This window comes from Nylanderia fulva, unplaced genomic scaffold, assembly GCF_048542155.1.
Source record: "Nylanderia fulva isolate GAGA-0341 unplaced genomic scaffold, ASM4854215v1 Scaffold37, whole genome shotgun sequence".
Taxonomy (NCBI): domain Eukaryota; kingdom Metazoa; phylum Arthropoda; class Insecta; order Hymenoptera; family Formicidae; genus Nylanderia; species Nylanderia fulva.
In genome coordinates this window covers 802,706-823,694 of record NW_028190444.1, presented here as the reverse complement: position 1 = coordinate 823,694, position 20,989 = coordinate 802,706, and the positions used below count along the sequence as shown (strand labels likewise).

The window sequence follows — 20,989 nt, the reverse complement described above, 5'->3', positions numbered from 1 at the left end:
GGATCATTATGAAAGTGCTGCCGCGGGTAATAACGCAGTGCACGCTGATACATCTGCCCGAACAAATTGTTAGCACGACAATACGATGTGCCATCGTTTGCGATCAAGAAGAAGGACAAACTGGAAGAAAGTTGGCGAATTTTCAGCAAAATTCATATCTATATTTTCTCTTAGAATTTATCCTGCAAATCATGGTAATCGTACACAGAAAGTTGTCCCGATTGCCATGATTTTCTTTCTTAAACTTTACCCTGAAAATCACCTGGGGCAATATATGGTGTTGGAAAAATTTTATTAGAGTTTCTCTGATTAATCAAAAATATTAATATCGACCACAATAAGATATAAAATATGTTCGACTAATTTTACTACATGAAAAATATATGGGCAATATATGATGTTGGAAAAATTTTATTCGAGTTTCTCTGATTAATCAAAAATATTAATATCGACCACAATAAGATATAAAATATGTTCGACTAATTTTACTACTAACATATTAATATTTTCTATTTTTTATTGTGGTTAATATTAATAGGAGAAACTTATGAAAATTCTTCCATACCAAATTGTCCCACGATTGCCATGATTTCCAGGGTAAATTTTAAGAGAAAATTTTCTCTGTGTAAGACATTATGGTATTGGAAGAATTATACAAGTTTCTCTGATTAATATATTTATCACAATAAGATATAAAATATATTTGATTAATTTTACTGTATACATAATAGTAAATATTGTGGTAAATAATAATCATATTGTTCAACATTACCATAATTTTCAGAATAAATTCTAAGAGAAAATTCTCTCCGTGTTTATTCAACGATTTCTATATTCTTCCATCTCTATTAAAAATTGAATAAAATTTATATTGGATATTAGTGTAAATAATTATATAATAATATATATATATATATATATATATATATATAACATAATAAAATTATAATTCGATGCAATTATTTAATTCATAATATTTTTATTTTTTGAAGCAAATATGTGGTAGTCCGCCTAGACTATTTTTTGTCGCATTTACTTTATTTACGCAATGATTCGGCAAACTTGATGTACCGCTTTTGTATTTTATAAAACGGAATAACATTCCATGCGCGCTATCATACGATCATATTCTCCTCTATAGCATGTCTCGCAGTTTTTACGTTATTAAAATTCTTCGATTAAACGTTACTTCCGTTTTAGGAATTCAAGCTTAGGTTTCTCGGCGTGTAAGTGGTCCCGTTACAACATAATCAAGCTGTCACGGCCAGTCCCGCATAATAATCCAAGTAAAAATAAAAAAAAAAAAAGACTGAAACGCTCGCAAGAAGCTGTCTCCATGCTCGTTTCTTATCACGATTATTTTACTGCGATAATAAAATTCCCGTCCCCGCACGAAGAGAATTTTATGCGCTGATTTGCGGTAAAGCTTTATCCTACAATACGAGTCAATTTTCTCGAACACGTGATTCAAGATTTTTCGCGATCCCTAGAAATTTGCTGCATATTTTACAATATTTATTAGCAATATGTTATTGCACGTTATAATCTGTTGGAAACCTTCTGCAATTTTTATGCAAACGATAAATATTATTGATCTGCGTCTTCTTTTGTAAATCGCTTTCTCCGAATAAATTTTATAGTTATTTGAGCGATATAAAATAAGTGTTTCGATTTTTTCATTTCTCTCAGCTGATTATCGAATAAATAAAATGTGAATGTCCTCGTTGATTTATATAAAGGAACACAATAGAAAAATTTGTGTTTTCTTGTTAAAAATGATCCCCTTCAAAATTTTTGTGTTAAATATTTAATACAATCATGTGTTAATTTAATATATTACTGTTCTGTTAAATTTAACTTAAATGTTAAATTATTATATAAAACAACTGAAAAAAATGTTAAAATAACACAATGTACACCTATTTTTAATTTTACGCAATAAATATGTTCTGCTTTATTAGTGTCGAGATTTATCCGTTAAAATTTACAATCAACCTATTTTTTTGTCAATTTTTACATTAAAAGTATGTTAATATTACACTAGATTTATGTTAAATTATTTGAAGTTTTGCATTTATTTTATGTTAAAATATTAACACAATATTTGTGTCTCCATTTAACATATCCATATTATGTTATATTAACACACAAATTTCTTTGGACTGTTTGGAGCATGTGATATCTGTCAAAAACCGAAATTATTCAACTGTGAATGTTTATCCACACATTTCACAATCTCACCTCTCTCGCGAGACTTTGTTATTATAGGAGAGATTTCGTGCGCGTGCGAAAACAGTTTGCATAGACGATTTCCGGACTTGCAAAATGTCGCATTTCTCATTCTCAAAGAAAGATAAATAGCATCGCCGATTCATTTGCCGACCATCACACATCTGCTCGCGTGATTAGAATATACACGTGGAATGATAATTTGTCGTTTTCGATAAATGATCGTTGATATACGTCACTTACGAAAGACGTTCTAAAAATAATAAATGTGTATATAATCTAATCATCCTCCTCATCTCTACGACTTTTCACGATTATATTGATTGAATTATTGCTCAAGGAAAGATTACATATGTCACGTTCAAAACATAAATAATTCTGTTAAATAAAATACAGAGGTTTTCAATTCTTCTGCTTGCTTTTAAGAATTTTTTTCTGCAGAATAATGATAAGATAATAACAAAATTATTAATAATTTGACAATCGAGCGCGCCAATAATATAAATAACATAATTAATACATAAATAATACAAATAATATGATTATATAACACATAAATAATATAATTTAAATTATTTAATGTACTAATAAAAATTTATAATGACAAAGCTGTACAATTATTTGGTTCACAGTAGAAAAATTTGTGTTTTCTTGTTAAAAACAATCTCCGTTAAAATTTTTGTGTTAAATATTTAATTTAACATATTACTGTTTTGTTAATTCAACTTAAATGTTAAATTATTAAAACTGAAAAAAAATGTAAAAATAACACATCGTGCGTCTATTTTTAATTTTACACAATAAATATGTTCTGCTTTATTAGTGACGAGATTTATCTGTTAAAATTTGCAGAAAAAACGTTGATTTTCTATTTTATAATCTAATTGTAAGTGGGAATGATAAAATCTAAAATTATTAAAAGTATGTTAATTTTACACAAAATTTATTTTAAATTATTTGAAATTTTGCATTTAATTTAGTGTTAAAATATTAACACAATATTTGTGTCTCCATTTATATAACATATCCATATTATGTTAAATTAACACAAAAATTTCTGTGGCTCGTTTGAAACATCTGTTAAATTTAAGAGTAATTTTTCAACTGTGTTTAGTTAAATTCAAAAGTGACAGAGAGCACACACCTACACACGAAACACATATATATATGTATGAATAGCGTGAAAGCAGGTGCCAGCTACTCAAAGTAGTTCGACATCGAGTGACGTCGTTTTATTGAAACTTTCATCAAATTTCCCACTCTTCAATTTCACGTTTCCGCACGTAAAAGGTATTTCGAACTGCCATAAAACTTAATTGTGATTACATACGTATATCTTAATTTCTGGTTTGCCAATCTTTCTCGCGGTAGTTTATTAGCGACTTCCTTCTGCATTAATGATAATTCCAATTTGATCTCGTTCCAATTAGGTTACTCAAGATGAGTTTAACGTTTACTCCAATTCGCGATAAATTTTCGGGAGACAAAAAACCGATAAAACATGCTAAATATGTTTCTTGTGTCGGGTGAGATGTATAGCTATAATTAGGCGCGCATAAGTAACAGTAAAAAAAATAAATAAAAAAGACAACGCACACAGGAAAGCGCATCATTCGTAAATTGAAACTGTAAATTATAGAAATAGCACAAGGCGCGCTAATTAGACACCTGATGATGACTCACGCGAATGCGTAAAAAAAGCGTGTTTTCATAAATAGTGTCACACAAGCGAATGTAGGACGCATGATGAAAGTAGAACGAAAGAAAATTTATGAAATTTGGTTTGAAGAAATTGTTTCTCTCTCTCTTCTTCTTTTTATGATAAGCATGTCTCTCTTTCTCTCTCTCTTTATCTCTCATCGGCTTAATTTATATGTCGTATATAGGGTATCTGATAATAATCAGATGCAGATAGAACGAGTTAAACTTACTAGGAAAATCCTCTATGGTTTCGTAATAATTAATTTTTCTTTAATTATTCCGAAGATAGGCTCTATCTTTATTAAAGTAAAAATAATTACAATACTTATTTGTATTTAATTTTAAATTTATATCTAATTATTTATAGAAATAATTACCTATTATCTAGATATTCTAGATATCTAGATGTCAAATGATATAAAAATAAATTCAACTACACATATAAATAATGTGATATGTATAAAAATATCAATACCATAAATTTAAAAAAACAATAAATGAAATTTTGGTGAAGAAAAAATTAACTCGTAATTTTGAAGTATGCCTGAGGCATCCTGAAAAATCTCAAACCGAACTACCATTTCTCCTCGTCATCTGAAGATCCATAGTCGATAATTTCAGTAATAATTTAATCGAGTAAAAAAAGAGCTCGCGACGAGATAACAGCACCTTCATTATCGCATCAGACCAAGACTGATCGATTACTTCGGATATGCAATCGATCCTCGATCATCGTGTCGCGAGAGAAAAGTGCAAATGTCAGCATCCTTCTTTCTTACCCCCGGCCATCGTCAGCCAGAATTGACAGATAATGACTTGACATTATACGCGGAATCGCTGTTAAACGTCAAAGAGCCGACGAACGTTATGTATCGTTAATGGACCGACACTATCGCGCACATCAGACGTATTATCATTATATCCGACATCGATAATTTGCAGACGGCAGGTGGTAGTAGTATAGTAATAGTAGTGGTAGTTGCTAGTGTGCTGGTACTTCTTTTCCTCGCTTCATACGCAAAGAGAATTTTCTCTTAATATTAGAATTTACCCTGAATATCATGATAATCGTACACAGTAGAAAAATGTGTTTTCCTGTTAAAAATTGTTCCCGTTAAAATTTTGGTGTTAAATATTTAACACATTCTTCTTGTGTTAATTTAACATATTCTTGTTGTGTTAATTAAACTCAAATAGAATTTACCATAAACATCAGGATAATCGTATACAGTAGAAAAATGTGTTTTCCTGTTAAAAATTGTCCCCGTTAAAATTTTGATGTTAAATATTTAACACATTCTTCTTGTGTTAATTTAACATATTCTTGTTGTGTTAATTAAACTCAAATAGAATTTACCTTGAACATCAGGATAATTGCACACAGTAGAAAAATGTGTTCCCTGTTAAAAATTGTCCCCGTTAAAATTTTGGTGTTAAAAATTTAACACATTCTTCTTGTGTTAATTTAACATATTCTTGTTGTGTTAATTAAACTCAAATAGAATTTACTTTGAACATCAGGATAATTACACACAGTAGAAAAATGTGTTTTCCTGTTAAAAATTGTTCCCGTTAAAATTTTGGTATTAAATATTTAGCACATTCTTCTTGTGTTAATTTAATATATTCTTGTTGTGTTAAATTGAACTTAAATGTCAAATTATTAAAACAATTGGAAAAACATTAACACAATTTTTTCAACTGTGTAAGATAATATAGTATTGGAAGAATTTTATAAGAGTTCCTCTGATTAAATATTTACCGCAATAAAAAATATTAATATCTACCACATAAGTGTAATTGGGTAAGTTAAGTATTTTTTAAACAAAGTTAAAGTTAATGGCTCTTAAAAAAATTAATTTAGTTGCGCGAAAAATTAACATATTAACATTTTTATATAAGAGAAAAATATTTTCTCAGAATTTATCCTGAAAATCATGCTAATCGTGCACAGAGAGGATTTTCTTTTCTAGAATTACCCTAAAAATCACATGGAACAAAATTTGGTATTGAAAAAATTTTATTCGAGTTTTTCTGATTCATAAAAATATTAATATTAACCACAATAAGATATAAAATATGTTCGACTAATTTTATTACGTACATATTAATTAATATTTTTTATTTTTCATCGTGATAAATATTAATCAAATAAACTCGTAAAACTTTCCATATTGTTCCACGATTTTTCGACTAAATTCTAGGAGAAAATTCTCTCCGCGTAGCCGCGACTACAGGTATAAAGCCAGCTTATTATGCGTAATCGCGGCGGTGGTGATTAGACGGATCATCATGGAAGCGACAAATTAATCCTGGCTATTTTATTCGGACCGCTGCCCATCGGGGACGCATCTAACACTTATCGCAGATAATCGTCGTCCAGATAATGTTTCTCTGTGCGCGAATCGACGCGGGTAACCTTTCGGACATAGGAAAGGTCAGGTCGATGATTAACCCTTCCCGCATCCTCGAACAATGATGTTATCGTAATGAACGTTTCCATGCGGAAAATGAAACGTGAGAATTTCGAGAGAATTTGTCGAATATCCGCGGTTGATGTTAAGCTGTAATAATATAGACACGATCGTTTGGCTTCCATGCGAGATTAATAGCCTATATATTCCGTATATGTGTATGTCAACCACGCGTTCATAATCTATACATGAATGATTAATAATAAGGTTTGCACTCTGATTAATTATCCGGTGAAATCATTATGTTTTCTGTTGCTTGTTGTGTACACTTTACATGTAATGCATATTGAACTCTAGGTATAGCGTGCATTAATAGCTGTGTCATTAAGACAAGATTATTATCTTAAATTAAATGAAAACTAGTCATTAATTTTGCGAAAAATATAATAGCACAAAATTTTTATTTTTTAAATTAATTAAATTGTCGCTCTTTTTTTATATTACAAAACACACTATATATTAATTCTTAATAAGACCAATAAAGAGCATTAAATATTTTGGATATATTAGTTTCGGACTTATTTACTAAATGATCTGTATGATTAAAATGATCAATAGAAGATTTAATTTTTTTAATAAAAATTCAATTTCAAATCAAAGCTGTTTTTCTGAACTGTAACATATTTTATAAAGAGAAAAAGAACAACAAACAGTCGCAGTTGGACAGGTTTCAACCACTTTAAAATGCACAAGTCTGAAAAAGCTAGATTCCCTCTTTACATACATTCTAATATATTCAAGAAAAAAGTGGTACAACACATCCGCGACAAGTTTCCGCTGTCTCACCGGTTTCTTTCTCACTCTACTCGCAATATTTCACCTAAAACACCCGCGTGAAATCGCTTCCATCGAACGCGTCGAATCGCGAGAGGGTCGCAATAAGTGAGTCAGGAGGAATAGCGGAATCCTCTTCCACGACCGTTCGATTTCGAGGTGCATACATGCGTGTAACGCAGCTTCCCGGAGAGTTCGTCCGTTCCTCGACAAATCCTCCGGCTCGATATAGTATAACAGAAGATAAGAGCAAAACGCTCGTGCTTGCATCGACGGATATGCGGAAAACGAGGCTACGAGAAAATCGCACCATCACGGTCATCATCCAACCACCACCACATCCAGCAGCAGCACCTGCCACCGTTCCGATATCCCCGAAAGAGTCGATGCTCCTTCGAGAGCTCAGCCGAGTTTACCCGCCAAGTGTCACTTGGTGTCGCGTTATCGTCACGTGCACTTCTCTCTCTCTCTCTCTCTTTCGCTCTCCTGTCATCTTGTCATCTGTCACTCGGTCGCAACGTTTTCGCGAGGTCCAAGTGATGGACGGCGACGTCGCCGACGACCCATCACCACGATATTCCCCGGTGACGAATTCAGTGGACGTCAGGTAAATCTTTTTGTGACGCAAAGCCGGATTCGAGAGAGTTATCTCGATTTTGTTCAAACAAGTATATTATTTATCGGGGTTGGGTACACAGTTGAAAAATTTCTGTTAATTTAACATAATATGGATATATTAAATGGAGACACAAATACTGTGTTAATATTTTAACATAAAATAAATGCAAAACGTCAAATAATTTAAAATAAATTTTGTGTAAAATTAACATACTTTGAATGTAAGATATGTTAATTTTAGATTTTATCATCCTTACTTAGATTATAAAATAGAAAATCGACATTTTTTTCTGCAAATTTTAACAGATAAATCTTGTCACTAATAAAGCAGAACATATTTATTGTGTAAAATTAAAAATAGATGCACATCGTGTTATTTTTACATTTTTTCAGTTTTTTAATCATTTAACATTTAAGTTCAATTAACAGAACAGTAATATGTTAAATTAACACATGAATGTGTTAAATATTTAACACAAAAATTTTAACGAGGACCGTTTTTAATAAGAAAACACAAATTATCCTACCCTGATTCTTATTTGTATACATTTAGATATTCGCTGGAATATATTGAATATTCTTTAATATTGATATCTCGATATTTAATATAAATATTTAATATCGAATAGAATTAAACTCAATATATTATTTTCTCTCTCAGCGCTCTCTTATTTTAATTAACCAATTATGTGATGTTTCGATTGAACGCCTCACTTTCAGGACAAATGATCGATTAGATTTATCTCAAGAAGATAAAAGTATTGTTTCTTGTTTTGCATAAGTGTGATCGATCATGATTTTTTAAATTCATTTTCAATTCAGTGGAAGAGTTTCCTTCGAATTATAGGTATATATAAAATTTGATTTAGATCACTTCTCTCACCCTAAATTATTTGTAGAATAAACACGATGAATTATTGCGAAATACTATTTCCTGGTTCGTTCTTCAAATGCTTATATTAGATTTGACACGAAGATTTGTACCGTAATGCAGATCATCGGCAGACGGCGCATCTAACTGTTCTTTTCGATCGTTCAAATTTGAACTTCAATTTGACAAAAGTTGTCCACAGAGCACATCCTCCGTTATAGCTCTCTTTTTTGATACAATATAAAATCTACTCGGGTCCTAATTCGCGTTCAAACTTCAATTAAAAATGTTTAGTTTAGAAAGCATCAGTTATCATATCAACGAATGTATGAGAAAAAGAATCAGACGAATGCCATCACAAATAATTCTCGAACGCCATATGGCTCTATCGATCCGATACATATATCTCGAAGGAACTAAAGCTTTACGGGACTTTCCGCTATTGACGAACCGAACCGAGGAAAGAAAAGTTTCCTCAATCGACTCGTAATCTACTCCGCAGGTGCACAGCAAATAGTTGTTTGTTGCTGATTGCTTGCTGATGATGCTGACTTTACCGATTCCGATGAAATTAGACTCACGTGTCGTACTAATATACTTGTACACCTCATCCAGCAAATGTGCGCCATTTATTTGTCATTAGATTAGAGTTCACACGCATCATTTTATTGTCCAATACATCAGAAAGAAATTTATATGTCACTTGTATATTGCTTTCGCATTAGCTTTCTCTATGGAAAATACATTTCTTTGAATGTTATCAAAAAATGCATGCTATATATGTAAATATTTAAATAGGATTGATGAGATTTTAATTATACTCTGTGGACACGTTTACTTTCGAAAAATGGCAATTTATCAAGTAAGTTTTCTAAATGAATGATGGAAAAAGATTTTCCCACACTCATAGGGGATGTATCATAAAAATGTCATCATCAGAGAGTCTTCTATATAAAGAGAGAATCTTCCCTCTTCCTCTTCCAAGATCTCTCGAGTACAACAGGTACCTTCGCAGTCCAAGGACCTTTCACCTCTTGAATTTCTTTCGAAACGTAGTCCTTTGTAGTGGCACTCGCCGGCGCGTTCATCTTCGCGTCATCCGCGAATCAAGCACATGTCTCCATTCTGGGATGCGCGATGATCTTTCAAGTTCGTTAATCGCGCCGACGAGCGACACGTCCTGCCAGCTGTCGCGAGTTGACACTTGACTCTCCGTGACTTTTCGTGCTTCTTCTAACTCGCGCGCAATTTGTACTACGCGCAATCGAAGAAAGAAGTTCCTTCTTCGAGCGCGCGAAGAGGATGTAGTTCTGAAGGCGAATTTTCTCTTGGAATTTAGCCTGAAAATTATATGGTAATCCTGTGGGACGATACAATGTGTTGTTTAATATTTATCACAAGAAAAATATTAATATTTCTAAAAGATGTAAAAAACTATGAAGTCACCAGATGATAATTAAAAAATGGTAGTAATTTAATCAACCAACTCTGGCAAATTATGTGATCTTTATTTAATATTCACGACGTTTCGGCCATGGGTTTCGGCCCTTATCAAGTGCTAAAACACAACTTTTTTAAAAACCTTAATTTTTGATCTTACAATGTGACAAGATATAATGAAATCATAATGTGAAACAATTAACTATCTAAATTAAATAAAGATCACTTAATTTGCCAGAGTTGGTTGATTAAATTACTACCATTTATTAATATTTCTATCGCAATAAAATGTCAAATATGTTCGATTCATTTTATTACGTACATATTAATATTTTTTCTTGTGGTAAATATTAATCAGAAAAAATTTTATAAAATTCTTTGAAATGTCATATTGTCTCACGATTACTGTGTGTGATTTTCAAGGTAAATTCTAAGAGAAAATTCTCTCCGTGTATGTACATAGTAAAATTAATAATTAAAATATTTTATTATTTTATTATGGTAAATATTAATATTTTTTATTCTGGTAAGTATTAATCAGAGAAACTATTATAAAATTCTTTCAATTATTGCACGATTCTCCATGATTTACTATGATTTTCAGGGTAAATTCTAAGAAAAAATTCTTTGTAAAATTTATTATGCACATATTAATAATTGCTATTGTGGTAAATATTTAATCAAAAAAACTTTCATAAAATTCTTCCAATACTATATATTGTCCCCACGATTACGCGATGATTTTACGGTAAATTCTAAAAAAAAATTCTCTCTGTATAAAATTTACTATGCACATATTAATAATTATATATATAATTATTAATAATGATTAATAATTAATTTTGATAAATATTTAATCTCAAAGAAACTTTCCAAAATTCTTCCAATACTATACATATATTGTCCCCACGATTACGATGATTTTCGGGGTAAATTCTACGAAAAAATTCTCTCTGTATAAAATTTACTACGCACATATTAATAATTATAAATATAATTGATTTTGATAAATATTTAATCAAAGAAACTTTCCTAAAATTCTTCCAGCACTATATATTGTCGCTACGATTCAGGGTAAATTCAAAGAGAAAATTCTCTCCGTGTAGCAAAGTGCAAGCATTGCACATCCGCGGTTGGTCGAAGTAACGGAACGGGATCGGAAAGAAGATGCCTTATTAAAGTCGATCTTCTCTCTCGAGAGTCCGTACAACCGCCACTTACGCGCTTTATTGTTATGTCCTGTTCGTTACGGATCGATCATGTCGATATCGATCTTCCAAAAAATAGGTCGTCAAAAGCGTAGTTCGCTTACAACTTACTTAGCCTACTTCGATACCCGATACTGCTTTCTTAAGCGATTCATTATTGTTCGTTGTAAAAGCGATACCCTTCTAGCCACTCGAGAGGATATCATAATTCTCTGTGCTTCATTAAGAATAGTAAAGTATCTATCTCGAGAATGAGCAGTAACATTCGCAAAGTACATATATGTACGTCTTCCACTCGGGGGAAAAATCGAGGCTAATGACAGAACTCAACTTAATAGCTATATTTTGAAATATCATTATTGGGCGTTTGAAAAATTAATCAACTGCAATACAGAGGAGTTACGGCTCGTGACGAATGAAATTTAGTCGTTATTCATTAGTAGCGTTCAAAGGAATTATTGCGCTATGTAGAAATCTTGTACAAGTATCAGTTGAAATATTTACGTTTACTTATGTCGAGTGTACAATTCAAACCACTTAGGTAATTAATAATATAACTAATACTTGTATATGTTATAAGCTCGTTCCAAGTCATATTCGGTATCTAAATTATTTTCCTTACCTTTCGTTCTAATCTATATTCAATTTTACCCAAATATGCATCCAAAATAATCGAACTAAATTCAATTCAATGTGTGAATATTCATAATTTCTACGCTGTGAAGAATTTTCAATAATTCATTATCGAATCGAGTATATCAAATTCGTCGCGATAAAAATATTTCGGAGCAAGACACGAGTCGAGTGATAAAAAAAAATTGCATTAGAACGTGATCGAGTTACGCGATGAATTCGCGCACGCGCGCGATGGAGAATTGACTGGTTTCGCCGTCATTAATTACACGGCATTACACACGCGGTAATTGCCAGCTATTTAACGCGCCGGAGAGCCGAACTTTTACTAGAAGAGGCAACTCGTGTACGAGTTTTCTGACGGGCCGCAACGGCGGAACAACTATGATTGTGTAGCACCTAGCTACGCAATAAAAGCGTCGCACATCGCGAGGCTTTGATTAAAGACGCAGAATTATAGAGCAAAAGGCGCTATTAAGCCCAACTCACGCCAGCTGTCTTAATTATTTCGACGCGCGAAGCGTTTCCTTTTACGCGGCTGTCATCATCATTGCTCCATTGTGAACAATATTTATGACGAATCAACGAATAATTATTATTTTATGAGAAAAATATCCCATGCAGCACAAAATATGATGAGTTTTCAAAAAAATATTTCTAAATATTTCTATAAAATACGTACATTGTATAAAAACATTTGAAAATGGTTTTAGGAATATTTTAAAATTAAATTAAATTTTGTTAATTAAATAATAATTTTTAAAATTAAAAAAAATTAAAGGAAATTTAAAAATATTTCTTAAAAAATAAAATAATTGTTAAAAATATTTTTAAAATAATACATGAATTTTTTAAATCGGCCAATAGAACCCAAGCGCGAAAAATTAATTCTTCGGAACTGTATCTCTTGGTTTGAGATTACTAAGTTCCATATATAAATTAATCTCGAACTTTACATATGGAGAATATTTTTAAAATGTTTCTATGCTTTTTCACGATTAAAAAATATTTTCAGAAATATTTTTGAAAATCTTTGAAAATCTTTTAAAAATATTTTGTGCTGTATGAGTTGACAGTTTACGTGTGCAACAGAACGAGTAATTTATATTTAATGTAAATGTAGCTTTGCATTTTTAATTAAAATTGATTCGCTCGATATATTACAAATTATAATAATCCACGATGTAATGACCGACAAAAATTCCAAATGAAAAAGAAATCGAATTACATAGTTTAGTTTTTATTTCATTAAATACATTAAAAAGTCGAAAATGAAGTTCTTTCTTTGCCTTGATTAATCTCAATTTATGATAATTAAAACAGTTGCGAAGTTATGGGTGCTTTTCGACTCGTAATTTAATTCAATCGCTCAAAATTCATGCAATAAAGAAAGGAAAAATATACTTTTAGAATTTCTATTTCAACATTGTGCACATTAGCACAGAAACGTTAAGACTTCTGCGTTTCCTTAAATAAAGCCGTATATTAAGAATTATTATTCTACAAATATTTATTAATCGATGAATCTCTCCAAGAAAGACTCTTCAATATATTTCATCAATATATGTATATATATCAAACATGACGTCCATATGAAAGAGAGTTGATTTATTTCAATATATTTCGCTAGAAAAAAAAATTTATGCGATCTCTCGCTTCTGTCATCATAATTCAATATTGCAGTGAAAGGGACGAAAATTTTTCACCGAAGTTTAATATAAATTCAATATCATACAGATACATTAAATCTCTATAAAATTGAACTCTCTCTCTCTCGTTCCACACGTTCAAAATCATCCGTGCACAAATGAAGCAGCCCGAAGTGTCGAACGATTTTTCAGACGAAATTGCGGTGAGATTTATAAATCTTTAAACGCCGCGGGCGCAGAAATAAACGTACACGTATAAATTCTTCCAGCGAAAGTTACACACATTTCTCCCGACGACCCGGCAGGCCAGAGAAAGAAAGTGGCAAGAGAAGAAGCACGAGCGGGATTCCACTTTTCCGGCCGCTGCGTACGCGTCGAATATCACACGCGCGCGTATCTCATTAATTCATTAATCCTCCTCTCATTTTTCCTTTCGCAGCGAGCAATGAGCAGCACGACAAGGACAGCCTGAACGAGACCGGAAGTACAACCGGGGGCACCGTGGAGGGCGCGCCGAGTGGTGGCCCCTCGGGCTGCAGGGGTCAAGCCAAGGACAAAAATGAGCCACCGCCAGCGCAACCGTCCACCTCGTCGCAACCGGCGAGATCCTTGGTCTCCAGGATCCTGGCGAGGACGAGGTCGCACGAGGACCTTCTAGACCACTCGGAACCTTAGTAAGAGCGCAAACTATTATTCCTGTCATCGTCCTGTCGCGTAAACAGCGTGTCTTATATCAAAAATATTTAATATTATTTTAATGATTATTAAAAAAATTAATAGAATATTATATATTATATATATGTTTTTAATATGTAATACATATAATATAATATATTATATAATAGAATAATAATATATAATAATAATATATTATAATATATTATATAATATTGTTATAATATATTATATAATATTTAATATTATTTTAATGATTATTAAAAAAAATTAATAGAATATTATATATATATATTATATATATATATATATATGTTTTAATATGTAATACATATAATATAATAATAATATATAATAATAATATATTATAATATATTATATAATATTGTTAATATTAATATTACTTTTTATCTTAATTTTAGATATTGATATTTTTTTTGTTGAAATAAGATGTAAAAAATCTACTTTTTATTCGGCAGATCATAAGCTACAATATATGCGCTGATTTTACTAAGATTCAATTTTATATAGGATAAGTGCGGGGTTTTTGAACTTACAAATAAAATCATAGATGAAACAGAATCTTGGTAAAGTCAGGTGATTTTCTCGTATGTTGTAGCTTATGATTTGCTGAACAAAAATGTAAGCTCAAAGCTAAATAATAGATAGTTACTGACTTACAGCCAGTCAAACAAGAAAAACTCGAAACGTTTGACTGGTTGTAACTTAGTAACTGCCCATTATTTAGCTCTAAGGCTGTTACATCTTTTGATTAGAATGCCTTAAACTACAAAAATTCAGTCAATTCGATGGAACGTTATTTTCAATTGAATTAGTGCGAGATCCTTTTTCAAAGAGTGATAAGATATATACACCGACAAAAATTTTATCTTAGAATTTACCCTGAAAATCATGGTGATTGTAGAATTTTATAAGAGTTTCTTTGATTAATATTTATTACAATAAAAAATATTAATATGTACATGGTAAAATTAATCGAACATATTTTATATCTCATTGTGGTGTAAATATATATTACTCAGAGAAACTCTTAGAAAATTTTACGATACTATGATTCCTGAAAACCATGATGATCGTGGAATTTTATAAGAATTTCTCTTTACCACAATAAAAAATATTAATATGTACAGATAAAATTAATCGAACATATTTGATATCTTATTGTGGTAAATATATTAATTAAAGAAACTCATAAAATTCCACGATTATCATGATTTTCAAGGTAAATTCTAAGAGAAAATTTTCCCTGTGTAATGTACATTGTTCATAAAAAATTGTAAATTCGTTATTTTTAATTCAATCAAATCCACGAAAAGTTATTTTCAATTGAATTAAGGGTTAATTCTCTTAGAATTTATCCTGAAAATCATGATGATCGTGGAATTTTATAAGAATTTCTCTTTACCACAATAAAAAATATTAATATGTACAGATAAAATTAATCGAACATATTTGATATCTTATTGTGGTAAATATATTAATTAAAAAAACTCATAAAATTCCACGATTACCATGATTTTCCAGGTAAATTCTAAGAGAAAATTTTTCCTGTGCATGGTACATTGTTCAGTTGATAAAAAATTGTAAAATCATTATTTTCATCTCTCTCTTTCTTTACTGCGTGATTTTGTTACAGCTCGCAATTATGGGTGGTTCTCTCGAACGTGTACGGCGAGCTGATCGTCGTGCTGACATTAGCGGTGTGTTTGGCCGAGGTCATGGACACGCCTGTGCCTCTGCTCAGTTTGCAGGTAAATAATTGAACCTTGTCAGTCCACGTCTGATTTCACAGATTAATAATTCCCGCGGATTATCGCGAACGTCACGTCGGATGAATCAGGAAAGCGAATTCGCGTTCTAGGATAACGTGCAACGCGTCGAGGTCTCGAAAGTAACGTTTGCGCTGTCAGACTTGGGATTATCGTACCGTTACTTCATACAATCCGGGGAAAGTCCGAGTACACGTGTCGAGATCGGGCGACCTTGAGCTAGAAACTCGGGGTTTGGATATCTCCCTGAAAATACCTAGCATCCCCAGATTATATCGCGACGACGATTTTTTTTTATTCTCCAGGATATAACATTTGACATTTCAGCAACTCTCTTGTTTTCTTCTTTCCTTGCGTTATAAATATCAAAGAAATATATTTGTATCATTATATAATATTATAATTATTGAATTTAATTTGTGCCTCAATTTTTATGAAAATACAAAAAAATGTATTCCATAACATAGTTAATTATACTCTAGCAATTAATAATTTTGAATGACATCTAGAAAGCAATTTGATATGAATAGAACAACTTTGACATGTGAAATAGATACTGAAAGTCGACGTTCGTGATCGCGTGCAATCGAATTCGTACGAGTTCACAGAGCTCTCATTCGCATAAAATGATAGGGATCAGCCACGTAGATGAACCGGCACGTGGTCAACGAGTTTTAAAGAACCGGATCGGTATAATTTCTTGTTCAGGAGCTTCCCGAATTTTATATGTATCTGGTGCCTGGATTTTTTTTTGCATATACGCTGCTTAAAGAATTACGTAACTCTGCGTGTTTCAGGGCATCTTCCTCATGTATCTCTACGTGGGAAGCATCGCTGTTATCATCGCAATCTACATATGGGTCTTGATTGACAGCTGTAGCAGCTTAAGCCGCAGCCGTAACGGGCTCGGCGACGCGGAACTCGGCGGCGCGTCGCTCACCAGGTTCGGATCATTAAAACGAGCGCACATCTCCAGGGCCAGGACCGCTCCGACCAGTTTTTACATACGCGTCGGCGCGCTCCGTAAGTGATGATGATGTTAATCCGGGATAATCGGACGACTGCGATGTTTCTCGATGTCGCGGTGCGATAATCAAGCCAGAAGCATTTTTCTAAAAATTCTACACAGAGATAATTTTCTCTTAGAATTGTAAGACAAGATTATATTAAAAGAATTTGTAAGAGTTTCTCTAATTATTTACCAGAATAAAAATATTAATATCTATCGCAATAAGATATAAAATATATATTCGATTAATTTTATTATGTATATATTAATATTTTTTATTGTGGTAAATATTAATCAGAGAAACTCTTTTAAGATTTTTCCAATACCATATTGTCTCACAATTTCATGATTTTCAGAGAAAATTTTCTCCATGTATGTGAATTCTTTGTGCATATTGATATTAAAATTTAAACTTTTTGTCATTACAATTAAAATACAATAAAAAATTAGTATGCATTTAATTTATATTTTAATATAACACTTCTGATTTTTCATTGTTTTATACACAGAATGTTCTCTTAAAATTTATCCTGAAATCAAAATATTAATATCTATCACAATAAAATATAAAATATGTTCGATCAATTTTATACTATGTATAGTAAAATTAATCAAACATTTTCATAGATATTAATTTGATTTTCAGGGTAAATTTTAAAAGCAACTTCTCTCTGTGTATAAATAAAGAAAGAAATATAGAAGTGTTATAATTTAGTAAAAATTTTATGAGTTCTCTGATTAATATTTACCATAATAAAAAAATATTAATATGTATATATTAAAATTTCCTATATACATATTCATATTTTTTATTGTAATAAATATTTAATCAGAAACATTCTTATAAAATTCTTCCATATTGTATCACCATTACCAAGATTTTCAAGATGAATTCTAAAAGAAAATTCTCTTGTGGTGTAAGATACATATAATAAATACATAAATAAATACAGAAATTAAATTTTAAACTAACAATAAGAATACAAATTTTATATTAAATGTTAAATTGAAAATATTTAATAATTCTTTATATCATATTTTAATTGTAAAAAAATATAAATATAGGTATATAAAATTTAATTTCATATAGAGTATATCGCACGTTAAAAAAATAAATTTCAATATTGAATAAAATTCTAAATGCGGCAAAATTTCATTTAATGAATTTACTTGTAAATTTCGTTAATTAACATGTGGTTTTCAGTATTCGGTCTGGCGACGTTGGTGTTCAACGGTCTGGAGATGGCGATGCACACGATGATGCAGGGCGCCGAGTGCTTGACCGATGTCGTCTTTGTGCATCCGGTGATGCACGGACTGTTCACCTTCTTGCAGATGCACTTTCTCTTCGTAAACTCGCAGGCAAGCGTCGGTCTTACGTTTAATTGCATTAAATAAGGTGCCGAGCGTGCACGGTCGGACAATGCGTAGACGCGTTTCTTCGTTACGCTTTGATGCGCCTACGATTGTGTGTATCGCTACATACTACTTTATACCATTGTTGGATGTATTGCGAAACGAAGGAGTCTCGAAATTTCATCTAAATTTCAAACGAAATTTCTCGTCAAAATATGTGTCTTCGAGCGATTCTACGATTCCATCGATTTCACAATTTTATTTACATCCAAAGGAGAATGCATTCTAATGTCTATCTCTTACATTTGTACAGGTCCTCGTAGAACGTTTCGGTCTGGCAGCTCGTTTCGGTTTCACCCACCTCGCAGCCACGAATGTCGCGGTCTGGGTACGATTGGTGATTTGGGATTCCGCACAAGAATGGACTTACTTTGTGCATTTGGCGCAGCACGAGCAGGAAACGTCCGCATCTCCTTTGAGTCTTCGAGGATTTCCCGGATCCTTGACGAGGCAATCGCGAGATCTTATTCTAGGTATTTGATTTTTTGTCTTGCCAAGCGAGCACATTTTTCGAGAGCGAATACTGGGAATTCTTTATATATTTCAGATGATTCGCCGACGAGAGAAAGTAACTTCAGGGCTTATCAACCTGTCTCGAACGAGCAAATCTCACAAGTAATCGCGCTACAAGAATGCCTAAATACTAATACTCTAGGACAGTTGTGGACGTCAAGCATGCCCTTCCTCTATCCCTTTATCGTGCAATTTAGGTACTTATCATATTTTTTTTATTTTTTATTTACTAGTTTTTATTTGCGGTTAAACTTTTCGAATTTTAATTTAATTTATTAAATTAAATCAAATAAATGGTATTATATAAGAGAAATGTCTCATTTAAATTTTTAATAAAATCAAGTTTTTTATTCGTACAAATATTAACTCTCATAATTTAAAATTGAGGTTGATATTTTCTTCAACCAAAAACCGGCATGTAATTTGAATGTTTCTTTATTAATTAAAACACACCGCTTATGACATGTTTTAAATCTATTTCTACTAATAAGATGAGGCTCTGCTTCAGACAAGCAAATGACTTATTATTAAAAAGTACGTATTCTATATTCTTATATTCCGTTTTGCGTACCTAATTAACTTTGGTGTCGCTAATTTTTTTGAATGGTTGAAACATTGTGTTTTAATTCATAAAGAAACATTATACAACAAATTACATGCCGGTTTTTGATCGAAGAAAATATCCACCTTAATTTTAAATTCTCTAAATTATTTACTCTCATAATTGATTTATCTCTCCCTTTCAGTCTGATAGCCGCCGCGGTGACCTTCGTGATGGGTCAGAACGTCGGTCGGAGTCGACTGACCAAGCAGAAATTCCACGGCAGCAAGGATCTAGGCGGGCACACTAGGGTAGGCTGCGACGGTTCCAGCAAGGGTCTCTTCCTGGGCATCCTCTGCATGGTTGCCGGCATCGTGGTGATCCTGATCTTCCTCGTGGTGCGCGAGGACGAGAACTTCCCGTCCGCAACGCTGTCCTGGCTCACCTGCGGCACCCTGATCGGCATCCTGACGCTGAGCAGCTTGATGACAGCTAGCGGTCTCGTGCAGGTGCGACAGATCTCGATAGTGTCGCGCGCGCCACCCGCCCTGGACAATCTTCTGTCGAACGTGTCGCTCTTCGGGGTTCAGCTGTACTCCGTGTTCACCATCGTGGTGTGCGCCTGCTCCCTGGTCATGTCGGATCACGGCGAGAGCGAGGACGCGCGCGCCAGACACATCATGCTGCTGTCAACGTCGATCCTGCAGCTGGTGCAGTGCTTTGCCCAGAGCACGCTGATTGCCGAGACGTCGCGACGCTCGTGCATCACGCGATTCCAGATGCTGGCGAAACCCGGCCGTCAGGTGATCACCTTCCTGCTCTTCAGCAACGCCGTCCTGTGGGCCTTCGACACCGTCATCACGCAGAACTGGCTGTCGCAGGAGCTGCAGCTCCGCTTCTTCGGCGTCCTCGCCTGGGGCGTTCTCTCGCGAATCGGTTTGCCTCTCCTCATCTTCTACAGATTTCACAGTTGCGTGCTGCTGCTCGAGGCCTGGAACAAGTGTTACAGAACGCCGCGAGGGGAGCATCCTCTCAACTGACAACGCGGAATCTCACGTCGACTTTCGTGCAGGTGCGTCGCGTCGGCGCGATTTCAATTACGTGACACGACACATGTCTGAGCAATTTTCATGTCCTCTAATTTATCATTATTATCATTTTTTCCCATCATTATTTGTGGCTCGTACAACCTCTTTTTAAAGGAAGAAAACAATTTTTATTCTCCTTCGAGACGTTGCTACATGTCTCCAGGATTTTTTAATATCCTTTCAATGCCTCTTTTATCGCATACATCTCCTATAATTATTTCGCTGCTAATAATATAATAATAATTATTAATAATAGACGGTTACGCGTACACAGAGCAAATTTTCTTTTAGAATTTACCCTGAAAATCATGGTAATCGTGGGACAATATGGTATTGGAAGAATTTTATAAGAGTTTAAAA

At 32.8% G+C, this 20,989-nt stretch overlaps 1 protein-coding gene across 1 annotated transcript in view; it reads left to right on the top strand.

Moving 5' to 3' along the window:
• The window catches only part of LOC114943399 (proton channel OtopLc), a 28,356-nt gene that overhangs the window by 7,128 nt on the left and 239 nt on the right, over window positions 1-20,989 (top strand). Inside the window, exons 2-8 of the mRNA XM_029319003.2 lie at window positions 14,037-14,271; window positions 15,930-16,044; window positions 16,860-17,085; window positions 18,276-18,433; window positions 18,741-18,960; window positions 19,035-19,197; window positions 19,747-20,613. Coding sequence (XP_029174836.2) covers window positions 14,037-14,271; window positions 15,930-16,044; window positions 16,860-17,085; window positions 18,276-18,433; window positions 18,741-18,960; window positions 19,035-19,197; window positions 19,747-20,581 — 1,952 coding nt within the window. The 3' untranslated portion in view covers window positions 20,582-20,613. The remainder of the gene's footprint in view (window positions 1-14,036; window positions 14,272-15,929; window positions 16,045-16,859; window positions 17,086-18,275; window positions 18,434-18,740; window positions 18,961-19,034; window positions 19,198-19,746; window positions 20,614-20,989) is intronic.